General features: G+C 39.7%; 2 protein-coding genes and 1 long non-coding RNA gene across 3 annotated transcripts; 1 reads left to right on the top strand and 2 right to left on the bottom strand.

The window, feature by feature from the left end:
• Positions 1-10,384: 10,384 nt before the first annotated feature.
• On the bottom strand, positions 10,385-23,777 carry LOC116690951 (uncharacterized). Its single transcript, XR_004332396.1, has 3 exons — positions 23,765-23,777; positions 13,952-13,955; positions 10,385-11,129 (listed from the first exon to the last, which is right to left on the bottom strand). It is a non-coding gene; the product is annotated as an uncharacterized LOC116690951 (long non-coding RNA).
• rhoua (ras homolog family member Ua) lies at positions 12,731-19,264 on the bottom strand. Its single transcript, XM_032518158.1, has 4 exons — positions 18,598-19,264; positions 18,005-18,063; positions 15,609-15,797; positions 12,731-14,643 (listed from the first exon to the last, which is right to left on the bottom strand). The coding sequence occupies exons 1-4, from the start codon at positions 18,881-18,883 to the stop codon at positions 14,359-14,361; spliced, it is 819 nt and encodes a 272-aa protein (XP_032374049.1). The 5' UTR covers positions 18,884-19,264; the 3' UTR covers positions 12,731-14,358.
• On the top strand, positions 20,020-25,593 carry pdcd2 (programmed cell death 2). The gene is made up of 8 exons (XM_032518131.1): positions 20,020-20,360; positions 21,138-21,246; positions 21,464-21,520; positions 21,996-22,184; positions 22,338-22,484; positions 22,564-22,664; positions 22,809-22,922; positions 24,382-25,593. Exons 1-8 carry the CDS (start codon positions 20,163-20,165, stop codon positions 24,547-24,549), a joined length of 1,083 nt encoding a protein of 360 aa, XP_032374022.1. The 5' UTR covers positions 20,020-20,162; the 3' UTR covers positions 24,550-25,593.
• Positions 25,594-25,858: the final 265 nt, after the last annotated feature.

Raw genomic sequence — 25,858 nt, 5'->3', positions numbered from 1 at the left:
TGATTTCTCTGACACACACACACCAACACGGACACACTGAATATAACCTCATTTCCATCCAATGAAGATCTTTGCCTTACATGCCACATGATCACTTCTAATGATGACACAGTGGGCATGCTATACTTTAAATCTCCATAGATACAGGAAAGCAAAAGAGGACAGACTTTATTTCCCATCAGCCTCAGGGCCTCTCTGTCCTTCCCTGCCACTGGCTACTGCTTTACCGTCCTGGTGGTTGCTCTGCTCCCCGAGGATCACTGTTGTTGCAGGAACAATAGAGAGCAAGAGAGGAAACACACCCTGTCCTTGGAATCTAAAAATGTCATCACACACACACACCAGAATACCCATGTTTTCTCCATGTCTTTGACAGGAAGGATGTTTTTTTGTTCTTGTCTGTAGATTAGCAGCTTCAGGGGGTGTGTGTGGGTGCAAAGTTTGTGGTTCATTCTCATGTAATGGAGACAGAAAAACAGGCCAAAATACACATGGGTTTGTGTCTGTGTGAATGACTCTTTTGTCATTGGATTTAAAATGAACATGATTCTGCACTTGGTTACTATCCCCGAAATATGACGCACAAAAAGTCAATGAGCACACAAACAACAGTTGTTACCTATAATATTTAGATTTCTATGGTCTGTTTTTTTTGGAAGACATGTTTGGCTCAAAAGGCCACTGTAGGTAGCTGCTCCAGGCTGACTTTTCATTGCAGTAACCATAAAAAAAAATCTAAAAGGCTACTACTATGGTGCTCAATGGCAGCCTTGTCCAGCTATGTGTGTTGGGGGAGTAGATTCAGTCTCCAGACTCTTAAACTTGACTGATGGTTGTGGAGCCGCAGGAGTCTGACTAGACCTGCAATTGTACATGTATAGCTGTGTGTGTTGTGTGTGTGTGTGTGTGTGTGTGTGTGTGTGTGGTGTGTGTGTGTGTGTTGTGTGTGTGTGTGTGTGTGTGTGTGTGTGTGTGTGTGTGTGTGTGTGTGTGTGTGTGTGTGTCAACAGGTCTTATATAGAAAGTTAGACCACAATAGCAGGTTGTAGTTAAACACTGCAAGTATTCATCAAAATCTTTTTCATTCTTCTACTTGCGCTCCTATAACTGCATTGGCCTCATTGCACTCACATTGCAGAGTTCACCAACGTCCCCACACACACACAGACACACACACAGACACACGCACAAATACATTCCAGAGGTCACCGTAGTGCAGTGTAAATGCTCCGTGACCATAGTTAACTGTAATTTTTTGCTCAGTCACACACCTTGAAACTCCATTCCTGTTTCTAATATTAACATTTGCCGTGATTGTAGTTATGATTTAGGATTAATATATGTTAAAATGTTTGATCTGAAGTTTAGATAGTTGTTGTAACAATTAGCATTTTCCCTGAAATGGCCAAATTGCCAAAGAGGAAATACTAAATGATTTACTAAATGTATATTTATACTAAATGATTTATATTTTCCGTCTTCATTATGATAATCCCTTCTGTTTTACAAGGTACAATAACAATATAATAAACAAAACCCTAACCCTAAAGTTGCACTAATCAATATTTTTACACAACCAATGGATTAAATGACTGTGTCATGTGAAAGGCTCTGTTCAGCTTTCAAGCATTTGTAGGCTCATAGACCAAAAACAGAGCTCAGAGAGTAAATGTTGGACCTAATTTCATCATCTGGACGCAAACATGACTTCAAAGGGATGCTAATGTTGCTCTATGTCAGCTGGGTGTAGAATAGCTATATGGCTAAAATGTTAGCCATGTAAAGTTGTAATATGTTATTGCTGTGTTTACAGATCATTAACACACATCGCAAGACGCTTTTAGCATGACTCCATACTGCTGCCAGATGCACATGCACATGTGCGCACGCATGCATGTTAGCACGCATACACACGCACTCACACAGACACACACACACACACACATAGTTGGTATAGGAAGATGTCACAGTCAGCTGTTCTGTTGCTGGCAGGATGTACCAGCATGTCAATCCAGACATATCCTGTGTGTGTGTGTGTTGTGTGTGTGTGTGTGTGTTGTGTGTGTGTGTGTGTGTGTGTGTGTGTGTGTGTGTGTGGTGGTGTGTGTGTGTGTGTGTGTGTGTTGTGTGTGTGTGTGTGTGGTGTTGTGTGTGTGTGATTCATCAGCACCAAGCTAAGCATGCTGGAAACAGGAAACTCCTGCATCCTTTTTCCCCCATCTCTTCCCTTTCACCTCTCTGTTGCCCCTCCTCCCATTTTCCTTCTCCACCTACTGTCACTTCCTGTCACCTCTTCACTTCACTTCCTCTTTTGTTCCCTCCTTTCTTTTACTATATGATAAGTAATATCTTCTTGCTTTCCTTTTATTACCATCTTTTCTGATCACTTTGTCCTGTCTCGCTATCGATCTTCCTTTCCTTTTATTCAATCCTTCAACATGTTTTAAGTCATATTATTATCATATTTGTTGTAGTTGCATTCATCATAACAGCTAAATGCTGTTTTAACACGTTTAGTTTGAGCTCTTAAATGGCTGAGTGAGTGATATAAGTGGATGTTTGTTCAGACTGGTGAAAAGTGTGTCTCAAAACACAGCTGATCACCTACAATCACACTTGCAGGAACCGAATCACACACATAAGGACATCAGTATAATACAGAAGACACACACATACACACACACCAGGGTGCGGTCAAAGATAAGAGAGAAGTGAAAATCAGCAGCTGTCTGATCAGCAGACATACTGCAGCTTTTACCTCCCCAGATATTTCTTCACAATCTCATTCTTTCTCAGAAACATGTTCACCTCTCCTCTGACTCCCCTGATACGTTGCTGTGTTTATTCAGCATATTTGCCCTTTCTCCATCTTGTTTGCTCTGCTCTTTTTTTTCCTCATTCAAGCACTTGTTGTCATTTTAACAGTAAAGTCAGTATGCAATACCTTAGCAGCAGACTACTGTTCTGTGTACACAGAGAAACAGGATTTGTTTTACAGTAACAGAAACCAAAATAAATCTGAATCAGAAATAAAGAACTGTTGCTATTTTGGGGCTGTCATGAGTTATTGATTCCACACATCGCATTGGGTCTTAAAGTGATACTTCACCTAAAATCTATCTTTTGAGTTTCAAACACTATCAAAAGTTTGTGGCCCTAACAAAGAACATGTGTCTGTACACTTGGATTCATGCGGATTAGAATAGTGACAACTTTACATGCAGGAGAAAGTGTGGACGCTCTAATGTGTGTAAACCAATGCACACAATTACAGGCAAGGATTGAGATAACAGCAGTATGTTTAGCAAGACTATGACAGTTGGGAAAAGACCGTGCAGGGCAACGATCAGTGCATAAATGGACATCAATTCAGAAGAGATCTGAGACGTTTTGGCACTAAAAAACATTTAGGCTGAAGTATCAGCCTAACTGCTAGATTTGACTCCTTGTAGTAAGAATTCTAGTATTTTAGAAGAAAGAAAAGTTGAGCAAATCCATTTTCACGCTTCTTTCTTTCCCCTCTAAGACTCATGGTATTTCTCTGACAATCTTATCTTTTTGACACATGGTCCTGTCACGGCTTTTATTTCACCTTCATGTTCCTTCTCTCCTTTATTTAGTTAGCCATGGAGCAGGTCACGGGACATTTCAGGCTGCAGCCCCTTACAGTTCCCTCACTAAAAATACAAGCCTACTTTATTTTGAAAAACATTAGTGGTAGTTAAACATGTTGTGATCACTGGAAGATAACATGACGTTAAAGGGAAGTAATGTCCAATAATGCTGCTGCAGTAAATATCCCTAATTTACATGCACAGTAACAAAAACACCACCACATTGTACACAATAGTGTGTTTATTATAAGACATTGGTGTGAATGGTTGTGCTGGTTAAAGCTGTAAGTATAACATGACCTAATTACCCTGGAGTCACTGTGTGAGCTTCCACACTCAGGACATTTTTACTAGTTTCATCACTGAGTCTGGCCTATGAGTCTTCAGAGATAATGCTCCTGAATGCTCCCTGTTACCTACGTGTCTGCTTTCTGTCAGTGAAAAAGCTGTTGTTCAGCTGTCACATGCATTAAGGCAGAGAAAGACCGTTTTTCCTGTTATGGTCAAGGGTCGTGTGTTGAATGAGAGTTTTGTCCACTGAAACAAGAATACAACAGATGAAGTTTAAAAAAATAAATAAAAAAAGTAATAGATATTGTTGCTCATCTTGTGATTGAATATATTTTGCTTTTCCCCACAAATGAATCATCTTGTGACCAAGATGAAAACCACAGTCCTAGTAAGAGTAACAAAAGCTCTGTGGTCTATATCCAGTACAGCTCTGGGTCACATGAACAGACGTCTAATATCTCGTTATTGAGCTCACTGCTAATCATTATTTAACCCAAAAATTTACCTTTTACTATTTTTGAGATTATTTTATAGCATCTTTTCAGTGCTTAACAATGAATGAGAATGAAAATAGGACCAAGTTACCAAGTTACACTAACGGTAGAGGAAAGGGCTGTTCATTTTCCTCAAAGTACTTTGATTGACAGCATCTTTTTAATTACAGCAGCCACTCAAAAATTATATAATCCATAATCGTACTGTGGCTCGAGAAAGGGAAGTTTGGGGTCCCGCTGGAACTGCTCCCCCTGTGACCCAATACCGGATAAGCGGACAAAGATGGATGGATATGTTCCATCCCAAAAAAATGTTTAAAGACGATTTAGAGCTTGCACTTTGTACTCATCATACTATAATGTTGGATCAACAATATTGGATCTAAAACAAGAAGAGTCTACGGCTAGCCAGTGGCTACTTTGGCACAGCAGTGCTTGAGTTAAATGTTAATCTCAGCAGTGACAATGATAACATGCTGAGATTTAGAAGGTTCACCATCTTAGTTTAGTATGTTGGCATGCTAACATTAGCATCACTGCCTTGTTACAGTGCACTTAAACTGCACCTTGTTCATGCCTTTGCCCCCTTTTGCAAATGGTCCAGGGTTTCAAACTGGCAACTTTAAGTCACGGTCAAGGTCAATTCATCTAAAATATTGAGGTAGCGCATTTCTTGTTGATTATGTTTCAACAAAGTTTAAAAGCAAGTCACTGGCTATGGCTCTAACGGCACTCAGGGTTTGCACACCGACTATCTATTTTTGAGCAAATACAGAAAACTCTTCTTGTATTTCTAGATGAAATGTTCAACAGACCACGGGCGTTATTTCTCAAGTCAATTTCTCAATCAAAACTCAGCATATTTTCCACAAAAACACAAAAACTTTGAAGAGTCATCCTCCCTCTGGTCTCAGGATCAGCCTCCCATGACTCATAGGCTTATCTAATGAACCTGACTCCCTGAAGTTACTACTTCAACATCACACAGCACACCCTTTCTCGCCCCTCTGTCTGTTTTGGCCTAAACTAACTGCACACATCCTCTCATTTCTTTCTTTCTCATATTTTCTTTCTAAAAACCCACAAACACACAAATACTTACCCATCATCCAAGGCTTTTTATTTTTGACAATGTGCAATGTTCAATGTCTGTTAAAAAAAATGTAGATAATGATGCAAACATTTCATTCAACCATCAAAACTGTAATGCAATAAAAGTCTTATTGTTAAAACACCTTCGAGGAGCAGTTTTCTTCACAGAGATTCATTGGCTACAGAGATGTATTGAAGCAGTGCCTTTAAAACTCAGCTGTAAGTGGGTCTTTCTCTCTCTCTCTCCTCTCTCTCTCTCTCTCTCTCTCTCTCTCTCTCTCTCTCTCTTTCTCTCTACATTATGTGTCAGCTCACACAGTTGAGAAAAAGACAAAAGTTCTGGCCACAAGCCTGGTCACTGTGAACTATGTGTGTGTTTGTGTGTGTGTGTGTGTGTGGTGTGTGTGTGTGTGTGTGTGTGTGTGTGTGTGTGTGTGTGTGTGTGGTGTGTGTGTGTGTGTGTGTGTGTGTGTGTGCCAGCTGGTTACATCTGGTTTAAGAGGCCACAGAGGGAGGCTGCTTTCTACCACCTCTCAGTATCAGTTACTGATCCCTGTTTCCCACAAGCGTGCCTGTGCGTGCACGCGAGAAAGAGAGAGTCTTAGGGATGGATCACGGGGGCTCTGCCATCCAAATCATTTTCACATTTACATAACAAATGTGATGTTCGTACTCACCATCCGGAGCATTTAAACCAACATGCAGTTAAAGTTCAACTGCTTTGTCTATCATTACTTACCTTGGTCATTACCAGTCAAAAAAATATTCTCACTGTGGACCTCACGTCATGGTAGGAAAAACACAGGTGCAGAGCAATTAATAACCTTAACAATGACTGTATTCATGCAGGTTCCTGCTAGAGAGTGCATACAGATCACTGTCATGCCTCACTGGACACTTAATTGACCTGAGCAGTAAGTTGTAAGTTGTAAGTTACACCTGTGATTTTCCTGCCATGCTTGCCATGAGAAAGGTCTGTAGGTGTATCCTGTGGAGGGTTTCACAAAGATCGACTTTGTCTGTGGCTGAGATCCCTCCCTTCAGATCGAAGTCTAACGTCATCTGTTGCACAGAGCCATGTAGTTCTTGACTATGTCATAAACAGGACTAATTTGCCATGAATTCTGGGTACTTTAATTCAAATAGTTGAATGAAGTGACATAAAATGGCAATTATGTCTGATTATCAGGCTGCTGCACAGTAAATAGACGTACTGTCACAGCAAGTGTGCCAATCAACCTTAAATACAAGAAAGTCAGACTGGGGTTTCACAAGGATGTGATTGAAAGAAAATTATCAAATTAAGCCTTTCTTGTGACTCTGCCTTTATGACATTCACAAGAAAAGACAACTTATTATTTCAATTACTTTCATCAACTGTTTTATTGTTAATTTGATAAACTCAAATGTAAAGGCCCTGCACACCTATATTAAACCCACACAGGTGATTTCACTTATTTTGACTGATGACACCTCCTCTCAGGGCTGTGTTAGTATGTATAGAGTGACATCTCTCTCACTCTCCTGTTATGTTTGTTGTACCCGTTTGGGTGGGACAGATTCCACCTTTTATTATTTCTACATGACGCCCAGTGACCTCCTGTAGTTCCCATCATAGCTCTGCTCACCGTTAACCAGTGCAGAGGGCTAAGCTGCCAAGTGAAAACACCTGTGGGTTTGCAGGTTTAACTAATTTAAGCAAAACCCTAATATAGTGTATATTAGCATGTACTTGTACAGAAATAGTAACTTTCTGTGACATTGTGACCACTGGCGTTCTTTTTTAGTCGGGGATTTTTATTTCTTTATTAAACAGGACATCGGAGAGAAAGGGGGAACAACATGCACCAAAGGAGCGCAGGTCGGAATCAAACTTGTGGCAGCTGGGGTAAGACTGAGCCTTTTGGGGCGCACGCTGTGAGTTACCCAGGTTCCCTCTGACCCCTGATACTCTTGAAAAAAATATTTTTAAAATGGTGATTGAAACTAGTGGAGGCCTCAAACTTTTTTGCTAACATTTTTCATGTTGCATTATTTGAGTCATTCTAAGAAACCCAAATGTAGCTGCTGTGAGGTTCTCAGACATTATCTGAGATGTGTTAGAAATACCGTGTCTCACTCTGCTTAGCACATTGACATTTGACATGCCGTGTTTTTTCATTTATACAGGGACGGGATCAGGAGTTGAGTACATGTAGTGCATGTTAACCTTGACCGTGATGTAGGTGGTGTAATCTGCAGTAATGTGCAAATGTAAACGCAGTGGTCAGCTGTGGTCAGATGTATGTGGAGAGGAGGTGAGTGTGAGGGAGCTGTGGGGGTGTAAACTGTTTGTGCCACGCTGTTTCTCAACTGTGTACATTCCACATGACACTCTGTGGACTTTGAACGCTGTATGCAAACAAACGCATCATTACCAGGGTATACAAATAAACAACCTGTAGAGATGGAGAGCAAGAGGTGGTGCAGAAGATGAACGACAGGGAGGGAGACCAAGAGAGGGAAGGAGAGAATGTGTTTAACAGGAATACACAAAAAGAACAAAGAGTGATAAAGAAAGGAAGGAAAAGTTTGTATGAGCTGAGACAGAGATAACGCACATTGAGAAAAGATTACAGTATGTGTCAGTCTGTTGGAATCTGTTTAGTTAGCTGTGTCTGTACTTGAACTTGTTTTAACCACATTGTGGTGGAGAAAATTAGTTCACACATTCACTGTACTGTCCATAAACGCCCAAATCAGCTTCCCAGTGATTAATGCAGCAGGAGCAGTTTTAAATGATGTGATCAACTGTGAAGTTTTGTTTCTGTCACTCCGTCACTTTCTATATCATTTATCTGTTCTCCTCACCGTCTGTCACCCCTTTTAATGCTCTTTTCTTTGCTTTCTCTTAACCGCTGTCTCTTTTTTGAACACACACAGACACACACACACACACACACACACACACACACATACACACAAACACACACACACACACACACACACAGCAGCTGTCTACACACATTGATTGGGTTTATAGCATGTTAGGAAAGTGGAGATTGTATTTCAGCTCTGCTCGTTAAGAGTCAGCATTGATGTTTCTCTGGCCCCTCTTTATATTATGTAACACACACACACACACACACACACACACACACACACACACACACACACACACACACTGAGAGACAGAGAGGCCATAAAATTACAAAATGGGCTGGAACTGAGCCTTAGACCATCGTCTTGAGTACTGGCAGCTCTGTGTGTATGCTTGCACATGTGACTGTAACATTTCGCAATAAGAAGCCAAACTTAATTTTAGTGTTTGTTACAAACAAGTTTATGTCCCTCTGTATCTCTGTCTTTCCTTCCATGTGTTAATACCACCATAAAATTAAACACCTGTCTGACTGAGTAAATGTGTTTCATAAAACTGCAACATATAAATTGCCGAATAATGCATCTATTATATCACAATTAGAAGTCCGTAAATGACTAAAAAGCAAGTGATACACATCTAAACACAGGATGTGGCCACAGATGTCTTTCTAAAAGAGCACAAGATGTGAACACCATGATATCACAACATGATGAAAACACATTAGAAAAGCTTTGCAAACCATTTTAAACTAATACGGTAACAATTTATCAGCCTGATTTCATACAATGATGTAGGCAGTGGCTCCATTTTAACTTTCAGGTCGGCACTACATATGTTCACAGTTGTTGAAGGGTTTCAGTAGTGGTGCAGTTTGTTGTATCAACATCTGCTAAGTTTGTTAGGTGTTATTACATGATTCATTAATAATAGGCCTGATAAGATTTACAACCCATTTGGGGGGACATTTTATTACATTCTGCCTAAAGATTGATTTTTTTCTGTTTTTACACAATAATTTGTTACAAGCCTTGTGAGGTTTGAGAATCAAATCAAATGTGACAATCTGCTGACTCTAGACCAAGACAATAAAACATTTTGCAAATTATTTACAGTCCTTCTAGTGCTGTTTTTCTCTAGCAGATATTAGATTTTAATTCATGATTATTACATTTTGGAAAATAGGCTCTGATTTGTAAGAGTCAGTGCGTAGCCCACTGACAAAGGAGAATAACAGCCGGTTAATATCAGTAAATGGGACCTGGCACTGCTTGAGTCACAAAGCAGCTGATCCATCCAGAACAAAGTTGGCCTTTTTATAATGTACTAACTCTGTGTTGTCAGGTAGAGCAAAGCCCTCCAAGAACAGAGACATGCCACTAACCAAATGTCACATTACATCCTTCAAAATAAAGCTCTTGTATATCCATGAGGGTCTGTGTGTGTGTGTGTGTGTGTGTGTGTGTGTGTGTGTGTGTGTGTGTGTGTGTGTGTGTGTGTGTGTGTGTGTGTGTGTGTGTGTGTGTGTGTGTGTGTGTGTGTGTGTGTGTGTGTGTGTCTTCAAACTCCCCAACATCGCTCACAAATTATCAGTGCATCAGCTGAGCACAGCATGGTGGTTGCACAAAGGTTTGGTTATCACAAAGTGCACAGTAAAATCCAAAACTTCATTCCTTCCTCCACAACATCATAAAAAAACACATTCAATTTGGAGCCCAAATATGCAGTATACATACCGACAAAAAACATTTGTTAAATAAGCAGTTGTGTGACGGAGCCTGCTTTTTGTGCGTTTACCTGCTACTGGCCATCCTGAATGTTATTTCAATTTGCTTTTCAGTAAAATTTGTGAAATCGACACAAACATAAACACATAGGATATCGAGAAACTCCATCTACAGGTGTTTATCTAAAAACAAAAAAACCTGTTCTTGTTTGCTGCCTGTGGGCTCTCACAAGGAGTTATATTTGAACACACACACATTCCCAGTCCCACCACTGAGAAATGAGCCATATACAAAACACAGCATGTATTATGTCAAATAATTTTTATTTCTCAGGGTATAAACTTCTGTACAAGCAATTCTTTCTTGACTGACATCCTCAGTAAAACAGAGAGTTCACTGTGAGCAGATTGCAGCAGCGGGATCTCTGTTACAATGTTTTTACATGCAGGAAATATGATTCACACAGGCTGAGTGGTTTCCTCAGAGAAGCTCTCAGCTGGTGGGCCATGTGAATGAGCTCAGGTGTGCTTTAGTGTGTATCGACCTCAATAAAACAATGAAATCTCAAGAATTCTGTCTGTTTCCCCAGGCTGTCTGCTTTTGTTTAAACTCACTGGACTCTATGGGACACTCTCATTGCAATTAACAATTAGGAATGTGTGGGAATTTAGTTTCAAGTCTACAAATAAATGATTTTCTTACAGTAATCCAAGGCCATTCACATACAGAAAAAGTTTGTATTTGGTTAGTAAATTCCAACACCAAATGAATCCCTATAACTGAAGTCATCCATTGAATATTGTCCAACCCACATCCAGACTTTGCACCTATTCCAAACACAGAGCATTAACCTTTCTGCCTAACTTTCAAAATAAAAACACAGGCTTTGTCTGTCTGATTGTCCTAGTGGACAATCCCCATCGTGTCTCTTCTCTGAATCTCTTTAAACACAACAGTTCACTTTCGGAGACCCATCTGTTCAACGTTACAAAGCTGTTCATCTGTCATACAGGACATACACTGCCGCAGGTCAACCAGTCTATTCTGGCCACTTTTGAAAGAAGAAATAAGACAATTTCAATCTTACATATGAACAGTTGAATGCATAGACAAAGGAATGCACAATGTTTCATTCAATATACTCGGGAGTTTTACTGTTACAACTTTACTTGGTCTGGTATGATCAGAAGCTTTTGCTAACTTCAGTTAGAAATGCATGAGTCTTCTCTATGGTACTGTTAAACAACATTTTGGTACATAACATTATATCCCTTGTGGCGAATGGACGGCATGGGCTCGCTTTAAAAGATTATAGCATAATCTTAATTTACCGGGAGTTACAGGCTGGATACAGACACATGAGAAACAAAACAAAATCAGTCTCAAATCCTGTGAGAAACATGCAAGATATAGTTTCCTTCGTTAGTGCTTATTTATTGTATTTAAACAGGAACAATCTAAAACAGGTTTATATTGTTTCTGAAGAGAAACTTATTGTGCCCTCCATAATCATACATGTAAGTAGGTAAAAGTGATGAGACCTGACAGAGGAAATGCCAGTTATCATAATGGTCTGTGGGACCTTTACCCTACTTAAATCTACCATCAGCCAAGACTGCACACAAACAGCAAGACAAGCAACTTATTATGGCTTTTTCCCCAAGCAGGAAACAATGCATTTGCTATCATGAGTAAAACGTCAAGACAGTGAACCCATTCACTCGCAGTTGTAACATCTTCAGTGGAAAACTACCAAATAACTCCAGTGTTCAAATCTGGAGTCTCAGTTTTGCACTCAGGCCTAAAATCAACATTTGGAGTTGAGATACATTTTAGATTAAGTTCTGTGTGTACATGTAATACTGTAGTACACAACTTGTAGCCAGATTGTAGAAAAATCAGCAGGTCAGTTTGGGTTACACAGGGAAATCTTTGCAGACAAGTCATGGAGGAACCAAATTGTGGTGCTGGTGTAGTTGTGTTCAGTGTCTTGGGACATTTAGTAGTGCTTAATAGATTTATTTAAAAGCCACTAGTTAACAAATTGGGTGAAAATATCCACAGAAGTCTAGGGAATCACACAAATGATCAACTATGACTCTGCATGTTCTGGCAGTGGCAGTCTTGTCTCAGTTAGAGACGGAAAACAATAGCTAATTTTTAAAAGTTACCTTCAAAGAGAGGTATTATTTAATGAATTTCAAGGCACACCTACCACAGCTCACTCCATTTCACACCAGTAGAGAAGTCACATTGAATAATACTCATTTTTAGAAAATTGTGACTAGTCAGCTCTTAAAGAAAAAGAGATTATAGAATTTGCCTCAATTTTTCAAAAGTTAACAGGATTTTGAGCCTACACTTAGCTCAGGATAGACTAAAACCTTCCAGAGCAGCGTTATAGCTGAATTTTTGAGGAATATCATTAGAAACACAGGGTTAGAATATTTGGTATGAATTACTTAGAACAAAAGCAGCAGAATGTTAGTTTTTTTGTGTTCATGTCTGATAGATATGAATTATTATGTAATTATGTTGCACACTAAATAATCCATTACATACTGAAACTTGGTTGCAAACTCTTTTCCTTTCTGCTGCAGTGACTCTAATACAAAGAGCCAGTCAGATGAAGGCACTGTAGAGAAATAATAGGTTTTAGTAACTGAAATGTACAAAGACAGGTGTTGCATCTGAGTGTTTGACATCCACACATTTTGTTTAAGTTGCCTTTTTATTTCTGCTTTGCAACATATATCTATTTGAGAGAGAAGTGGCTGCAGAACTAACAGAGCATACAGTACAGAGCATACAGAGACAAATGTCTCTGCAGTATCAAAGCCTTATTGACGCAGAATGATAGAAGCGATCAATGGTAACTGAAATAAAGTCTATTTTGGGTGAAGGGAACAAACATCAAACTGTAGTTCATAACTACGAAGAAAGTATTTCACAGAATATGTACAGAAATCAAACTTCACAGTCTTAGATTCAAAATTGCATTGAAAAGCTGAGAAATAAAACCTTGTTTTTTTCAGTTTCTTCTAAATTATTTTCTCACTGCAAACCTACAGAAAGTAACAGCTGAGCCCATTCTGTAAATTTAAACACATGCAAAGAGCACTTTGTTGATTTAATTCTGTTAAGTGCTCACACTTACAGTGAGGCTGTTTAGGTGTCTGATAAATCAAACACACACAGAGCAGTACATATATCTGAAACCTATATAAGCTAGTATGTGCCTGCCTTGCAACATACTGATTACTGGTTGGGAGAAGTCACTCGGCTACAGTATACTGAGCAAAGTTGTGGCTTGTGGAACTATGTGAACATGAAGAAGAAGAGAACAACACTGGAATTATAAAATGTCATCACGCTAGCCAGTCTACAGTCCACCACCACAGTACACAGATGATGAATGACCATAGCTATCAATGGAAACCTGACGCAGGATGTAGAGGAAATCACACTAAAAACCAAGCCAGACATGATGCCATAAATAGTTCAGATCAAGACTAAAATAAAAGGTCAACCGTGGTCCAGGTTTCAGATAAGGTTTATAGCCTGCACCTTTTTTTTTTACCAAGTTCTGACTTAAATCATGCCGGGTGATCATAACAGAAAATCCAAAAAACTACTTTTCATATGTAAATAAGGACGAGGTTTTGTCTCAGAGACGCTCTATTTTAGTCAGCAGTTCTTTCTATTCATGAGTGTTGGAAACATGTTAGACAATGGAAGTTTAGATGCAGTTTCAGTAAATCAAGCTCCCTTCCCACCTGCATGACAAGCACACATAAATCTGTGCAAGATTGGGAAGGTTATTACGAGAACACCAGACTAAATACTTTTGCTTTTTATGTGTTAAACACAGACAAAACTGTTCTTGTTCAGATCTAGTCCGGTTTGATAAAAAGCAACAACGCCCCATCTACTATGGCATTTAGAGGGTCTTCTGCTAGTCCCTGTTTCTATCAGTTTTATTCCAGAAGAGGCAGGAGTACCACTGCAGTATTACTGTATTTTAAAAGCAGGGTTTGTTAGAACCAAGCTGGGGCTCAGTAGTAAATCTCATCCATGATAAGACTAAAACCATTGAATTAAAACAAAAAGTAAAACATTTTAGATCCATAACAGTCTTACTTTGGTTCCCAGCTATGGTCCAGTTGAGGTCCTGCTCAACACCAGGCAGTCCAGGCAGAACCTAAACCCAGCTAAATCCAGACCATGATAAAGTCAACAGAAGATCCGAGTCTTTGACCCAAACTCCTCACACGTCTGCTCTAGGCCACACAGCAGTACCTCTTCCACCATGACTTAGACAGACTCTTCATCTTGTCCGGTGTCTGCCTTTGCTTTTTTCGTCGTTTCTGTTTCCCTCTTTTGTGTTTTTGGGAGCTGTAGTTCTGCAGGCTGGCCAGTATGGCCGTGTCAAACACTTCTTTCAAATTCTTTTGGGTCAGGGAAGAGCACTCCATGTAAGCCACAGCTCCGATCTCCACTGCACAGTCCCGGGCATCTGCTGCGTTCACAGGTCGCTCCCTGTACTTAGCCAGGTCAATGAGAACCTGAAGAGAAGAGGAAAACACTCTGTTAATATACTTTTGTATCTGCTAATTTATTAGTCAAGGAGAAAGGAAAGATTCACATGCAAAATCAATCCTCAGAGTTAAAATTGGCATTGACATTTTCGGCAAATACTATATTAATAACAATATACAGTATATATGCATACATATACAGTATATATTTATACACACAGTGGGGTTCAAAAGTTTGGGGACCCAAGGTAAAAATTAGTATTAATGTGCATAAAGAAGCAAAGAAAAGATGGAAAAAATCTCCAAAAGGCATCATATGACAGATAGGATAAGATACCTCAAACAAGAATTGAAAGACTCTTGGCTGGCTACAAGAAGCGTTTCCAAGCTGTGATACTTGCCAAAGGGGGCAGTACAAGGTATTAACTCTGCAGGGTGCCCACACTTTTGCAGACGCCATTTTTTTGTTTTCTGTTATTTTAAAAGTGTAAATGATGGAAATAAAATCTAACTTTTTGTGACATATTATACGAATGCCTGATCTGTCATTTGATGACTTTTGGAGATTTTTTCATCTTTTCTTGGCTTCCTAATGCACATTAATTCAACTTTCTACCTGGGGTGCCCAAACATTCAAACCCCACTGTGTATATACATATATTATATATATATACATACATATATAATAAAACAAATAATGTGTTAATGTGTGTGATTGAACTGTCACATTGTCATGGCATAAAGGGACACTTGAATACAACAGTTATCATTATTTTAACAGTAATGTTCCTGTTTTTACAAGTTAAAATATCTGCTGTGAAAAAGGCCTGTTAAAGTAACGTGATGCAATGGTAAAATTGTCATTTCGATCATAAAGACGTGCAACCTTAATTTGACGCCAGTGGTTTTGTTTCACGTTTGTCAGAATGATGGCATTATTTTTTCTGGCGTACGGCAAGTACTTTTGCTCCACGTCAATACATAAACTCCACCTTGACATCTTCTCGGAGGTCACACTGCGTCCCAACGAGGACGAGCGGAGCGAAGGGTGCGTGTCTCCGGATCTCTGGAACCCACTTCTCAGGAACATTCTGGAAGGAGGCGGGACTAACAACGCTGAAGCACAGCAGGAACACATCTGCACTGGTGTAACACAGAGGCCGCAGCTTGTCAAACTCATCCTGGAAAGGTTGGAAGATATCAAGAGAAAGAGAGAAAAGTGTTGAGGATGAAGAAATTTCACAAAAAGAAAGGCAATAATTTACCAACCAGCACAGCAATGCGTAAAGAGTATTTGGACAGAAAGACAGAAGTATTGCTGATGCAGTACATCCTGCCAAGCATGTTTATCCCAACACAATTACTAATGCTACTGAGTGATCTGTTTTTAATAACAGACGATAAACTACGAGGATATGTCTAATTTCTCCGCTCTGACTTTCTCTCTCGGACTCCACCCTTGCTCTGCCTGTGATCCTCGCATTCATTCTGCCATCACATCTGAAAACACACTGGTACAGACAAACAGCTGCTCCCTCACAGAACATGAGTGGGTAACGTTTTAACAGCTTGTGTTTCAATGTGAACATAAGCTCAAAGTATAACCAGTTAAGGCTCATTTTAAGAAGAAAGTTTTTTTTTTTTTTTTTTTTTTGAACTTTAATGCCCAAACTGAACATTACAGGCAATTTTAGACAATTAAACTTTTTTTTTTTTTTTTTTCTTCTAAATCAACAAAAAAAAAAATAAAGTAAAATAAAAAACAAACACAAAGGGTCACCCTGTGTTGAGCTTCGTTCAACAACCATATTGGCTACATAGATATAGGATAAATACACCATTACACATCATTATGTTTAAATTATTTTAGATCAAGGCCTAGAATGACAGGAGTCCATCTTCTCACAAACACGGGCACCTTCAGCTGTAAAATAGCAGTCATATTTCCATTGTGTGGACCTGTTTAATTTTTTGTTTCCACTAGCTACTGTAGGAGGGCCAGGCTTCATCCAATTAATAGTAATCAATTTCTTGCGGTCATTAACAAATATGTAGCATGTAGCTTTGGTCCTTGGAGAGCAAGTCTCAGGCATTATCTCTAATAAGAAAAACAAAGGGTCCAAGGGGCAATCCATTTGAAGATTTTGTCCACTTCCTCTTTAATGTCTTTCCAGTATGTCTGTATCAGGACAGTCCCAGAATATGGGGTATGGTCTCCACCCTACCACAATTTCTCCAGCAAGTGTTGGGGGTATTGTTTTAAACATGGAAACCTAAGAGGGGTCCTAAAAAATCTCATCTTCAACTTCCAATCAGATTCTTTCCACATGGACTTTCAATCCCTTTATGACTCGCCTACATATATCTTCCCATGTATCATCATCTATAATTGTATTGAGTTCCAATTCCATCACTTTTAATGTGAAAGGATTGTCTGATGTGTCTCTCATAAGACTGTGATAGATATGTGAAACTTGGTGCTTAGTTGAAACCACTTGTTGAGAAAATATGTATAAAGTACCGTTCAACACTAGTTAGAAGAAAGTTTTTTCTCTTGTATTTATTTCAGATAAAAGCTGGTGCTGCTGTTGCAAACAGATGTAAAATGTAAAATGCATCACTTCCTGTGTGCCTGAGGTTTTTTTTCCTAGGAAAGACCTACCAGACAGTTTCCTGGACAGACCCTTAGCCCACCAAAACTAACACGGAATCTAACTGAGCTATCCATTGTAAAACATGTTTAGTTTAGGACTAGCCTCAGTCTATGTGCCGATTATCTTAATGCACACCACGTTGGTCAGTCTACATTGTCACTCTTCTGTTAGATAAAATAGATGTGGATAGAGCAGAAAAACTTAAATGTACTTGCACTCTAGTAACATTTTTGAGTTGCCGTGAAAAAAAACTAGATGTTGTTGTTGTTAAGTTTAGGGAAAGACTATTTTAGTTTCCAATTAAAAAAGCTTTGTGGGGTAGCCTAATGGTTGGGGGGGATACCATACAACCACAGCAGTTTGATTCCAACTGGGGAACTTTGTTGCATGTCATACCACCTCTTCCTGTCAAGCTGTACAGTGTCAATTAACAAATAAAGGCAAAAATGCCACATACAAAAATAATTTGTGTTATTTTACACTACTTTAAACCTTACAAAGAAAAAAAGAAAGAAAGAAAGAAATAAAGAAAGAAAGAAAGAAAGACAGAAAGAAAGAAAAACTATTGTTGTCTCTTCATCACTTCCTCTGGTCAGGGGCATTGTTGTAAAATAACAACAGGAAAAGCTGTTGCTCTCTCTCCCCATCTGTGTGTGTGTGGTGTGTGTGTGTGTGTGTGTGTGTGTGTGTGTGGTGTGTGTGTGTGTGTGTGTGTGTGTGTGTGTGTCACTGACCTGTCCGGCTGTGTCACAGAGTTGTAGTTTGACTGGCTGCCCGTCCACTGATACCACAGCTACACACACACACACACGCACACACACGCGCACGCGCACACACACACACACACACACGCACACACACACACATTCACATGGTGTATATATTCAATGGAAAAACACATAAGCCCAATTGTATCTTACACAATCACATAATCCAATGACACCAGCTGGTAACTATTTTACTTTAAGTTGAAGACAGTAAAGGAAAGATTAGTCTGAATGGTCAATCCAATATTAATCTGTTCTATTTGATAATTGGGCATTTGTTGAAGTCATTGAAAAAGTCTAAACTATTTCTGTGGTCACACATTTAAAGTGGTTACATCATGAATTAAACTATTAACTCACATATGTTATGTAAACTACATTACATTTTACAGAGTGAAAGATGAATCCATTGATCAAACTTATTGATAGCTGTAATGTCTTATACATTTTACTATGCAGCGTTGATGTCGGGTAACGTTAGTTAGTTCTTTCCAGTTAGATGGTCAAACGTGTTCATGCAGCTGTTTAGAATGAATTAGCCTACATAACTTATCCTTTACCTGAGAAGTTGTCAAACGCGGTCGGGACGTACTCGGTGGGGTACCCGTTGGTGGTGTAGCTGACTACCAGGCTGGTTTTGCCCACAGCTCCGTCTCCCGCCAGCACACACTTTACCCGCCTCTCCGCTGCTCCGGCTCCCGCTGACCCCAACCCTGCTCCGGACCGCCGCGTCCTGCCGGAGCCCCTGACCCTCCTCGGTGGGACAGGCGGAGCAGGGGACACCGGTGCCGGCTTATAGCCCCCGTCGCCCCGCGAAGGCATCTGGCACGGAGAGGAGGGTGACATGTAGCCTGAGGAGACCCGGGCAGGAGGTTCAGTCCCGGTTCGGGCCAGTTTTCACATCGTCCATTATTCGGTTACTATCTGCCGGGTTACAGCGCGGGTTGTCAACTGACTTTTTGTTGTCGCCGCTGTCCGCCTGCTTTTTGTTTCCATGGTTAAATTACAAAAACGTCTGAACTTATGTTCACCACACACAACCCCAAAACTGACACGGTGTCCATTTTAAGCGTCATGGAGGATTTAAACGTGAATTGAAGTCCGATGATTAAAAGAGCGAAGATTAAATTGACGTTAGCCGTTTGTTACAGTCTTTGTCCGTCCAGTCGTCCAATGGACAGACCCGTCCCAAACTCCCCTTTAAATGACATCATAAACACATCAGAGTGTGTGTGTGTGTGTGTGTGTGTGTGGTGTGTGTGTGTGTGTGTGTGTGTGTGTGTGTGTGTGTGTGAGAGAGAGAGAGAGAGAGAGAGTAAGCGAGTGAGAGAGAGAGAGTGAGAGGAAATATTTATTCAGATCTTTCATCAAAGCCTAATCATCAGAATTATACGTAAAGTTAAGTTTTCCTCCCTCCCTGCCTTTCTTCTTTTTACTTCTACTTGTCCAGTACAATTAAATACAGTCTGTCTTTCTATCTAGAGTGATAGTAATAACAGAGTAAAGGAACCTACAATATATCCCTCTGCATGACGTGTGTTAGAAAGTATTACACAATTGAAATATTCAATCAAAACACAGATAACTCAAAATTGTATCGAAGTAAAGTACTTGTAAGTAAGAATAAATGTATTTACTTATTTTCCACCACTGTTGTCGTGCTGAGCTCTTTTGACCTCAAACAAATTGCTAAATTTCCCAAGATTTAATTAGCCTTAGAAACTTTTTTATCATGCTACTGACCGCCATCTAGTGGACAGAGTGGGAAAAAGAAATTACACAATAATAAAACCTCATTAAAACCTTATTTAAAAAATAAATAAAAATAACTTTGGTCTCAGAGTGGCAGGTAAGTTACTAAATACCATGTTCCCCCAAACACATACTTTTCTATATGATAGTGTATAATAATTTGTCTAAAGCTTCGAGAGCTTCGAAGATTGTGGAACGAAACATCAGCTGGTCGGTGTTTCATCACGGACGTTTTTCTGAAATGCACCTGCGCTTCATGTGTTGTGTTCTCTGTCACTGGTTGTGTTGTGAGAAGTTGGAAGAGCTCTTCGTTTCTTCTGGACGTTAGTTAACATAACTGTTTACTTGACAGACAGATAACCTCCTTTCTAAAATGTCCGGTGATAGCAGCCTGTCCTCGGCGGAGGTAGTTCTGGGTTTCCTGGAGGAGGCGGAGCCGTGGCGGCTTCTGTCCCCGCAGTTCCCCAGTAAAGTCGGGGGGAAACCGGCGTGGCTCAGGCAGACAGGCCTGCCCTCACCGGCCGAGCTCGAGTGTGAGATATGTCGCCTGCCTATGGCCTTCCTGTTGCAGGTTAGTGTAGTCATTTTAAGTTTTAAACAGAACCCTACAATCAAGACAGGGAACAACCTAATAAAATATTTGAATCTAACACACTGGCCCACACACACAATTCAACAGTAAATTTCCACGAAAAACTTAGACTTCTCTTTATTAATTCTTTTTGGGATGACTCAAAGCAAGATTTCCTGTAGCAGTTTTCAGCCTGAAAAAGAAAAAATACAATCTAGAGAGAAAAGAAGACAGTATAAAGATAGAAATAAAAACAACTATAATAATAACAATAATAACAACAATAAAACCTGTGGCTATAAAAAGACATTTACCATAAATTATGAGTCAAGTGTTCAAGTGTCCAGGTGTTTATGTAAGTAGAGGTATGTGTGTGTATGTACTGTCCTCTTTACTATATTTACCCTCTTTCCTCCTCCCCCCGATTGAGGAGTTGTAGAGTATAATGGCATGAGGGACAAAGTAGTCCTTGAGTCTGCTGGTCTTACACTTGTATTATCATTTGTTAGGGACTTTTGTACAAATTTAGGAATTCATGTAAAAGCAGAGACACAATATGATATAAGGCACATTGCCTTTCAAAGTAATAGTTAACCCCAAACTGGCAATTCTACTCTCTTTTATGTCTGCCAAGTAGTTAACTTCTTTAAACCCATCTCGGCCCGTTTCCTTATAAAACCAGATAATAATAATGTATACGTTATTAATTCCGCAATGTTTTTACTCTGTTGTTATTACACACATTACACACAGTTACCTCCTCCATCTTCCTTGCAGGTTTACGCACCCATTTCTGGTCAGGACAGAAGTTTCCACAGAACGCTCTTCCTGTTCTGCTGCAAAACTCATGAGTGCTACACGTGCAACGCCAGCCGCTGTTTTAAAGGTACCTGTAGCTTTGTTGTTCCTTTAATGTTTGTCGATAACAGAACTGACTAACTCTATAGTTTTTGATCTGCTTTGATTTATTCGCTCCCTTCCCCACGTCCTCTCCTCGTCACACTTTGAAACCCTTTTATGTTTTGTCGGGGGCTTTTTTCAAGAGTAAATATAGTTTTGTCAAGTTTTCTGACACATTGTGTTCTATCCTTCTTTCCTTTCAGTTCTCAGAAGCCAGCTACCGAGGAAGAACGAGTTCTACCCGTACGACCCTCCACCAGGTTGGTGTATTTGGTCAGGATGTCAGTAAAAGTTAAATTCTTTGTCAGCCATGGGAATTAAAGACATTTTAAAAGGATTGAGAAAATGCTGCTTTGGGTAAATGTGATTACTCCTAAAATCTCTCCCCAAAATTGTTTAAATATGGTACCTATTTATAGTTTTCTTATTCGTAGTGTGTGGCTGTTATGTTTGTTTGTTAGTATTTATTGTCGTAACGATGTTTATGCTGCCCTCTTTGCCAAGTCACTTTTGACAAAGATGTTAATCTCAATGAATGACTTTTACCTGGTTAAATTAAGGATATATAGTGCTACATACATGGAGTTGAGATGTTTCATATATCAATATTTATATGTTTAGAGAGCTGATACATAAGCATTAATACAGCACGGTAGGAAAGAATTTTCAAGGGGATTATATGTAAAGTTATATATTTCTATTTGTCAAGTTTTTTTAATGTATTTTAACCCTCAGAGGATGAACCCCCCAGCGATCCTGAACCGGACCAGAGTGTGCTGTCCGTCTCTGGAGTTAAACTATGCTGGGTGTGCGGTTGCCCCGGCAACAAAGCCTGCTCCCGCTGTCACACCGTAACGTACTGTGGAAAACACCACCAGACCCTCCACTGGAAAGACACACACAAGAGGGAGTGTTGCAACCAAGGTGTGTGTATTGGATGAGAAATTACGCATACAGTTATATACACTCCGATGTCGTGTACGTTTTGCAGCTTGAGTTGAGAGTGGTGACTTTTTTGTCAATTCTTGCCACAAGGAAGACCTAATGTCTCTGCTGTGTCTTTGTCTGTCTGTATAGAAGCGTCCATTGTTACAACCTCTACCTTCCTCTTCCCTGAGTCTGAGCTGGTCACTGAACCTGAGGAAAAAGAAGACGAGAAGAAGGAAGACACAAAGGAGGCTGAAGAAGAGGAAGCGAGTGTTGATTGTCACTCCGTAGCAGAAAGTAAGCTTTTGATTATGTCTGATAACCATAACAATACTGGTCACATTATTGAAGTAAATCACTGACATTATTTTTACAGCCCTGGCAGAGACAGACCTGGAGGAGATGGCTATGCATGAGACTGAAGACAACAAAGTGTTCCAGCGGTTTAAAAAGAGGATCGCACCCGAACCACACCAGGTAGAAGAAAAAAATAATATGGAAAAGACTTGAATGCACGCAGTCAAATTGAGTCACTCCTCACACTGACAATGTGAAGTTAAACAATCTACAGATGCATCTGTGTCCGTCCCCCAATGTTTTGTTTTGTTATGTTCTGTTCAGGTGGTGCGTTACAGTCGAGAGGGCCGACCCTTGTGGGTCTCTTCTCAGCACATCCCTTCAGATCAAGATATCCCAGCGTGCACCTGTGGCGCCAAGAGGACTTTTGAGTTTCAGGTAGTCCTTTCTTTTCCTTCCACTAGGGTTGGGCATCGTTTGGATTTTAACAATCCTGATTCCCTTTCAATTGCAGTTCTTATCGATTCTCGATTCTGATTCTTTGAGGGGTGGAGTTGAAACGGGTCACATGCCTATTTTCACAAATAAGAGGAACGTTTTATTTTGCAGTTTTACAGGGCTTTTTCAATGTAAAATACAGCCCCACTAGAGCGCTGCTTGCTGTGCTCCAAGGCTTCAACACAAAAAGCACCTGGTTGCTTTGGAAACCAAAACTAGAGCATATTAAATTGGGAAGCAATGATTGGATTTTTAACCAAATCCTCTACAACAACAACAACAATCTATTCCAAGTAAAATCGGTTGTCGATGCCCAGCCCTAGCTTCCACCTTTTCACACACCGCAGTCTTGAATGCCAACATGCTTTTATCGTGGGCCAAGTATATAAAGTTGTGTGTACATGTTGGAGATGGGAAAGAAGCCAAGTTAAGGTATATTTTGTTATTCGGAGTGACTAAGTGAATCAACACCTGTTTTTGAGTTGTGGAAATGTTGTAGAATAAAATGTTTCTGATTACTACTCATTTGTGTTGTTCATAACATATTTATAATTGCATAATTGAATAAAAAACACAATGATGAATCAGATGATGGGCTTAACCTGTTCAAATCTACCTCTTTTGTTTGATTTCCATCTATTTCCCTTTCCCAAAGAGAAAAGCTTATAACAGAAGAAATGCAAGGGCAAAATGCATGTATGAGGCTTCATTTTAAATCTACATTCTTCTAGTTTTTGAGAATGTGCTTGATTAGCATGGGATTAAAACACAACATACACTACAGCAGTTTACACATGGTTCAAAATAGTTGTTTTGGTCATGTCTAAAAAAACCTTTTTTGAAAAAAACAATAACTAAATACTTTGTGCCACACTATGCAGAACACAACACATACCTTCAACACCTAGTCAACAATACCCCTATAAAGTTTCAGAACTCTAGTCCTAACCTCATGGGAGCTAGGGAGTTTTCAGTATTTGGTATTCCAGGTGTCACTGGTGTGCCCATGTATGTGCCAGTAACAGTTTTTCCTACTATGACCACGCCAAGACCCGCCCTTCAATAGGCAGCTCAATTGGTTAAGGTCAGGCATTGACCTGGATTCGTTAAGGTTAGGATAGCTGATTAGTCAGGGTATAGGACCTGTACATGTTAACATGGACGCCTGGCCAAAAGTAGTGTGTGAATGCTATTGAAGGGCAGGTCGTGGCATGGCCATTATAGGAAAAAAATGTGGCGACCCGGTGGATGTTTAAAAGTTCCTCAGCTTGTTGAAAAACGGAGAGTGCTGGATTATTTATGTGACAGTTTGTGTCATTGACTCTCCACACAGGTAACAGTCCCGTTGTTGCACAGTGTGTTTATCATATACATGTAATAATCATGTGTGTGTCTTTAGGTGATGCCACAGCTGTTAAACAGTCTGCGTGTGGACTCGACAGGAGCCAGTATCGACTGGGGGACACTGGCTGTCTACACGTGCTCTGCCAGTTGTAACCATGACGACCAGTATTGCCCCGAGTTCATTTGGAAACAGGACTTCAGCTCGGATCCACACACAGATTAAATCTACATAATATATGTCATGCTGATGCACATGAAAGCTCAGACTCAGCAGTGAGGAAAGTGGTTTTAGCTCTGACCGGAGTAATCACACCTGCATTGATGTCATTCCTTATTTAGTGGACTGGACATGTGTTATTGTAACCGATTATACACAGACAGATCTAAAAATCAGATGAGAGAGATCACAGTTATCTTCCCATCACTATCAAGGACAATGTTTTTGGAGCGTGGATATTCATGGCCTGGATTAAAAAGTTCAGATAGTCAAACGGGAATTCTGGTTCTGGTTGCTTGCCACTTCCAAACCTTTTCTATTTTAAATACTGTTCAGAGTATGCAATGCATCAGTTTTGGCCTATGTGGTTAGTGGGTTATTCCCATTATCAGTGCTACAAAATACAGTGGATACATTGAAGCTTATAGTCAGCAGAACAAATAAAATATGACCTTGTGCTTTATTATCACCCAATAAGGCTTTTAACAAAGTTATCTGGACAAGCATCCATCTGATTTTCTGCTATTTTTAGTGAGTCCAAGACAAATAATGTAGTTGAACTATGACCTGTCAATTATGTCCCCCACTTACAGTATTGCAATGTCATTTTAACTGGCTAGTATAAATTAAATCAGGGGTTAGATCTCATCTCAGAAAGATCACATTTGTGCTACATGAAACTAATTTAGCAAAGAAAGTTTAAATAGAGACTAACTTTTGGATACCAAAACAAGTTGTGGCAATTACAACAATGATAAAACACAAAGAAAGAGCTAAGAGCAGCAAACTGGCCGAATAATGTTGCACAGCAAAATCTCTCTAAAGTTTGCTAACATTAGCTGCCATAAGAGACCAGACTTTGCAGACCAGTGAGGCTGTAGCAGAAAAACTGCAAAGTACATTGAATTGAACAAGGGTGCATTTTAATGCTTAGGAATTTAAGTTCTGAGAGGAATGTTTTGTTTCTTTTGTCATAGTTACGCAGCCTTACTTTGAATAAAGGCTATGTTTTGACTAGTGTACATATGCACCGATTTATCAGCCAAGCATTAGTTATTGGCCGATATTCGCCTTGACTGCAATGATTTCCACTTATTTTTCACCTTATAACAAAAAATAAGGTGAAATTTACCAATTGTAGTGGATAGTGTTTTAATATTTTGTTGCATTAAAGCATTATTTTTATTTATTTTTTAAAAAGGAATCTTTTTCATGTGAGAATTTTATATTAAAAGGTCGTGTGTATGATTGAATCCATGCTCATTCAGACAGTGAAATGGAGGGCTGAATTATGTTAACTTTTTTGTATTTTTTT

The sequence above is a fragment of the Etheostoma spectabile genome, chromosome 1, assembly GCF_008692095.1.
Source record: "Etheostoma spectabile isolate EspeVRDwgs_2016 chromosome 1, UIUC_Espe_1.0, whole genome shotgun sequence".
NCBI classification, from domain to species: domain Eukaryota; kingdom Metazoa; phylum Chordata; class Actinopteri; order Perciformes; family Percidae; genus Etheostoma; species Etheostoma spectabile.
The sequence above is the reverse complement of the archived record's forward strand: the minus strand, read 5'-3'. Positions and strand labels throughout refer to the sequence as shown.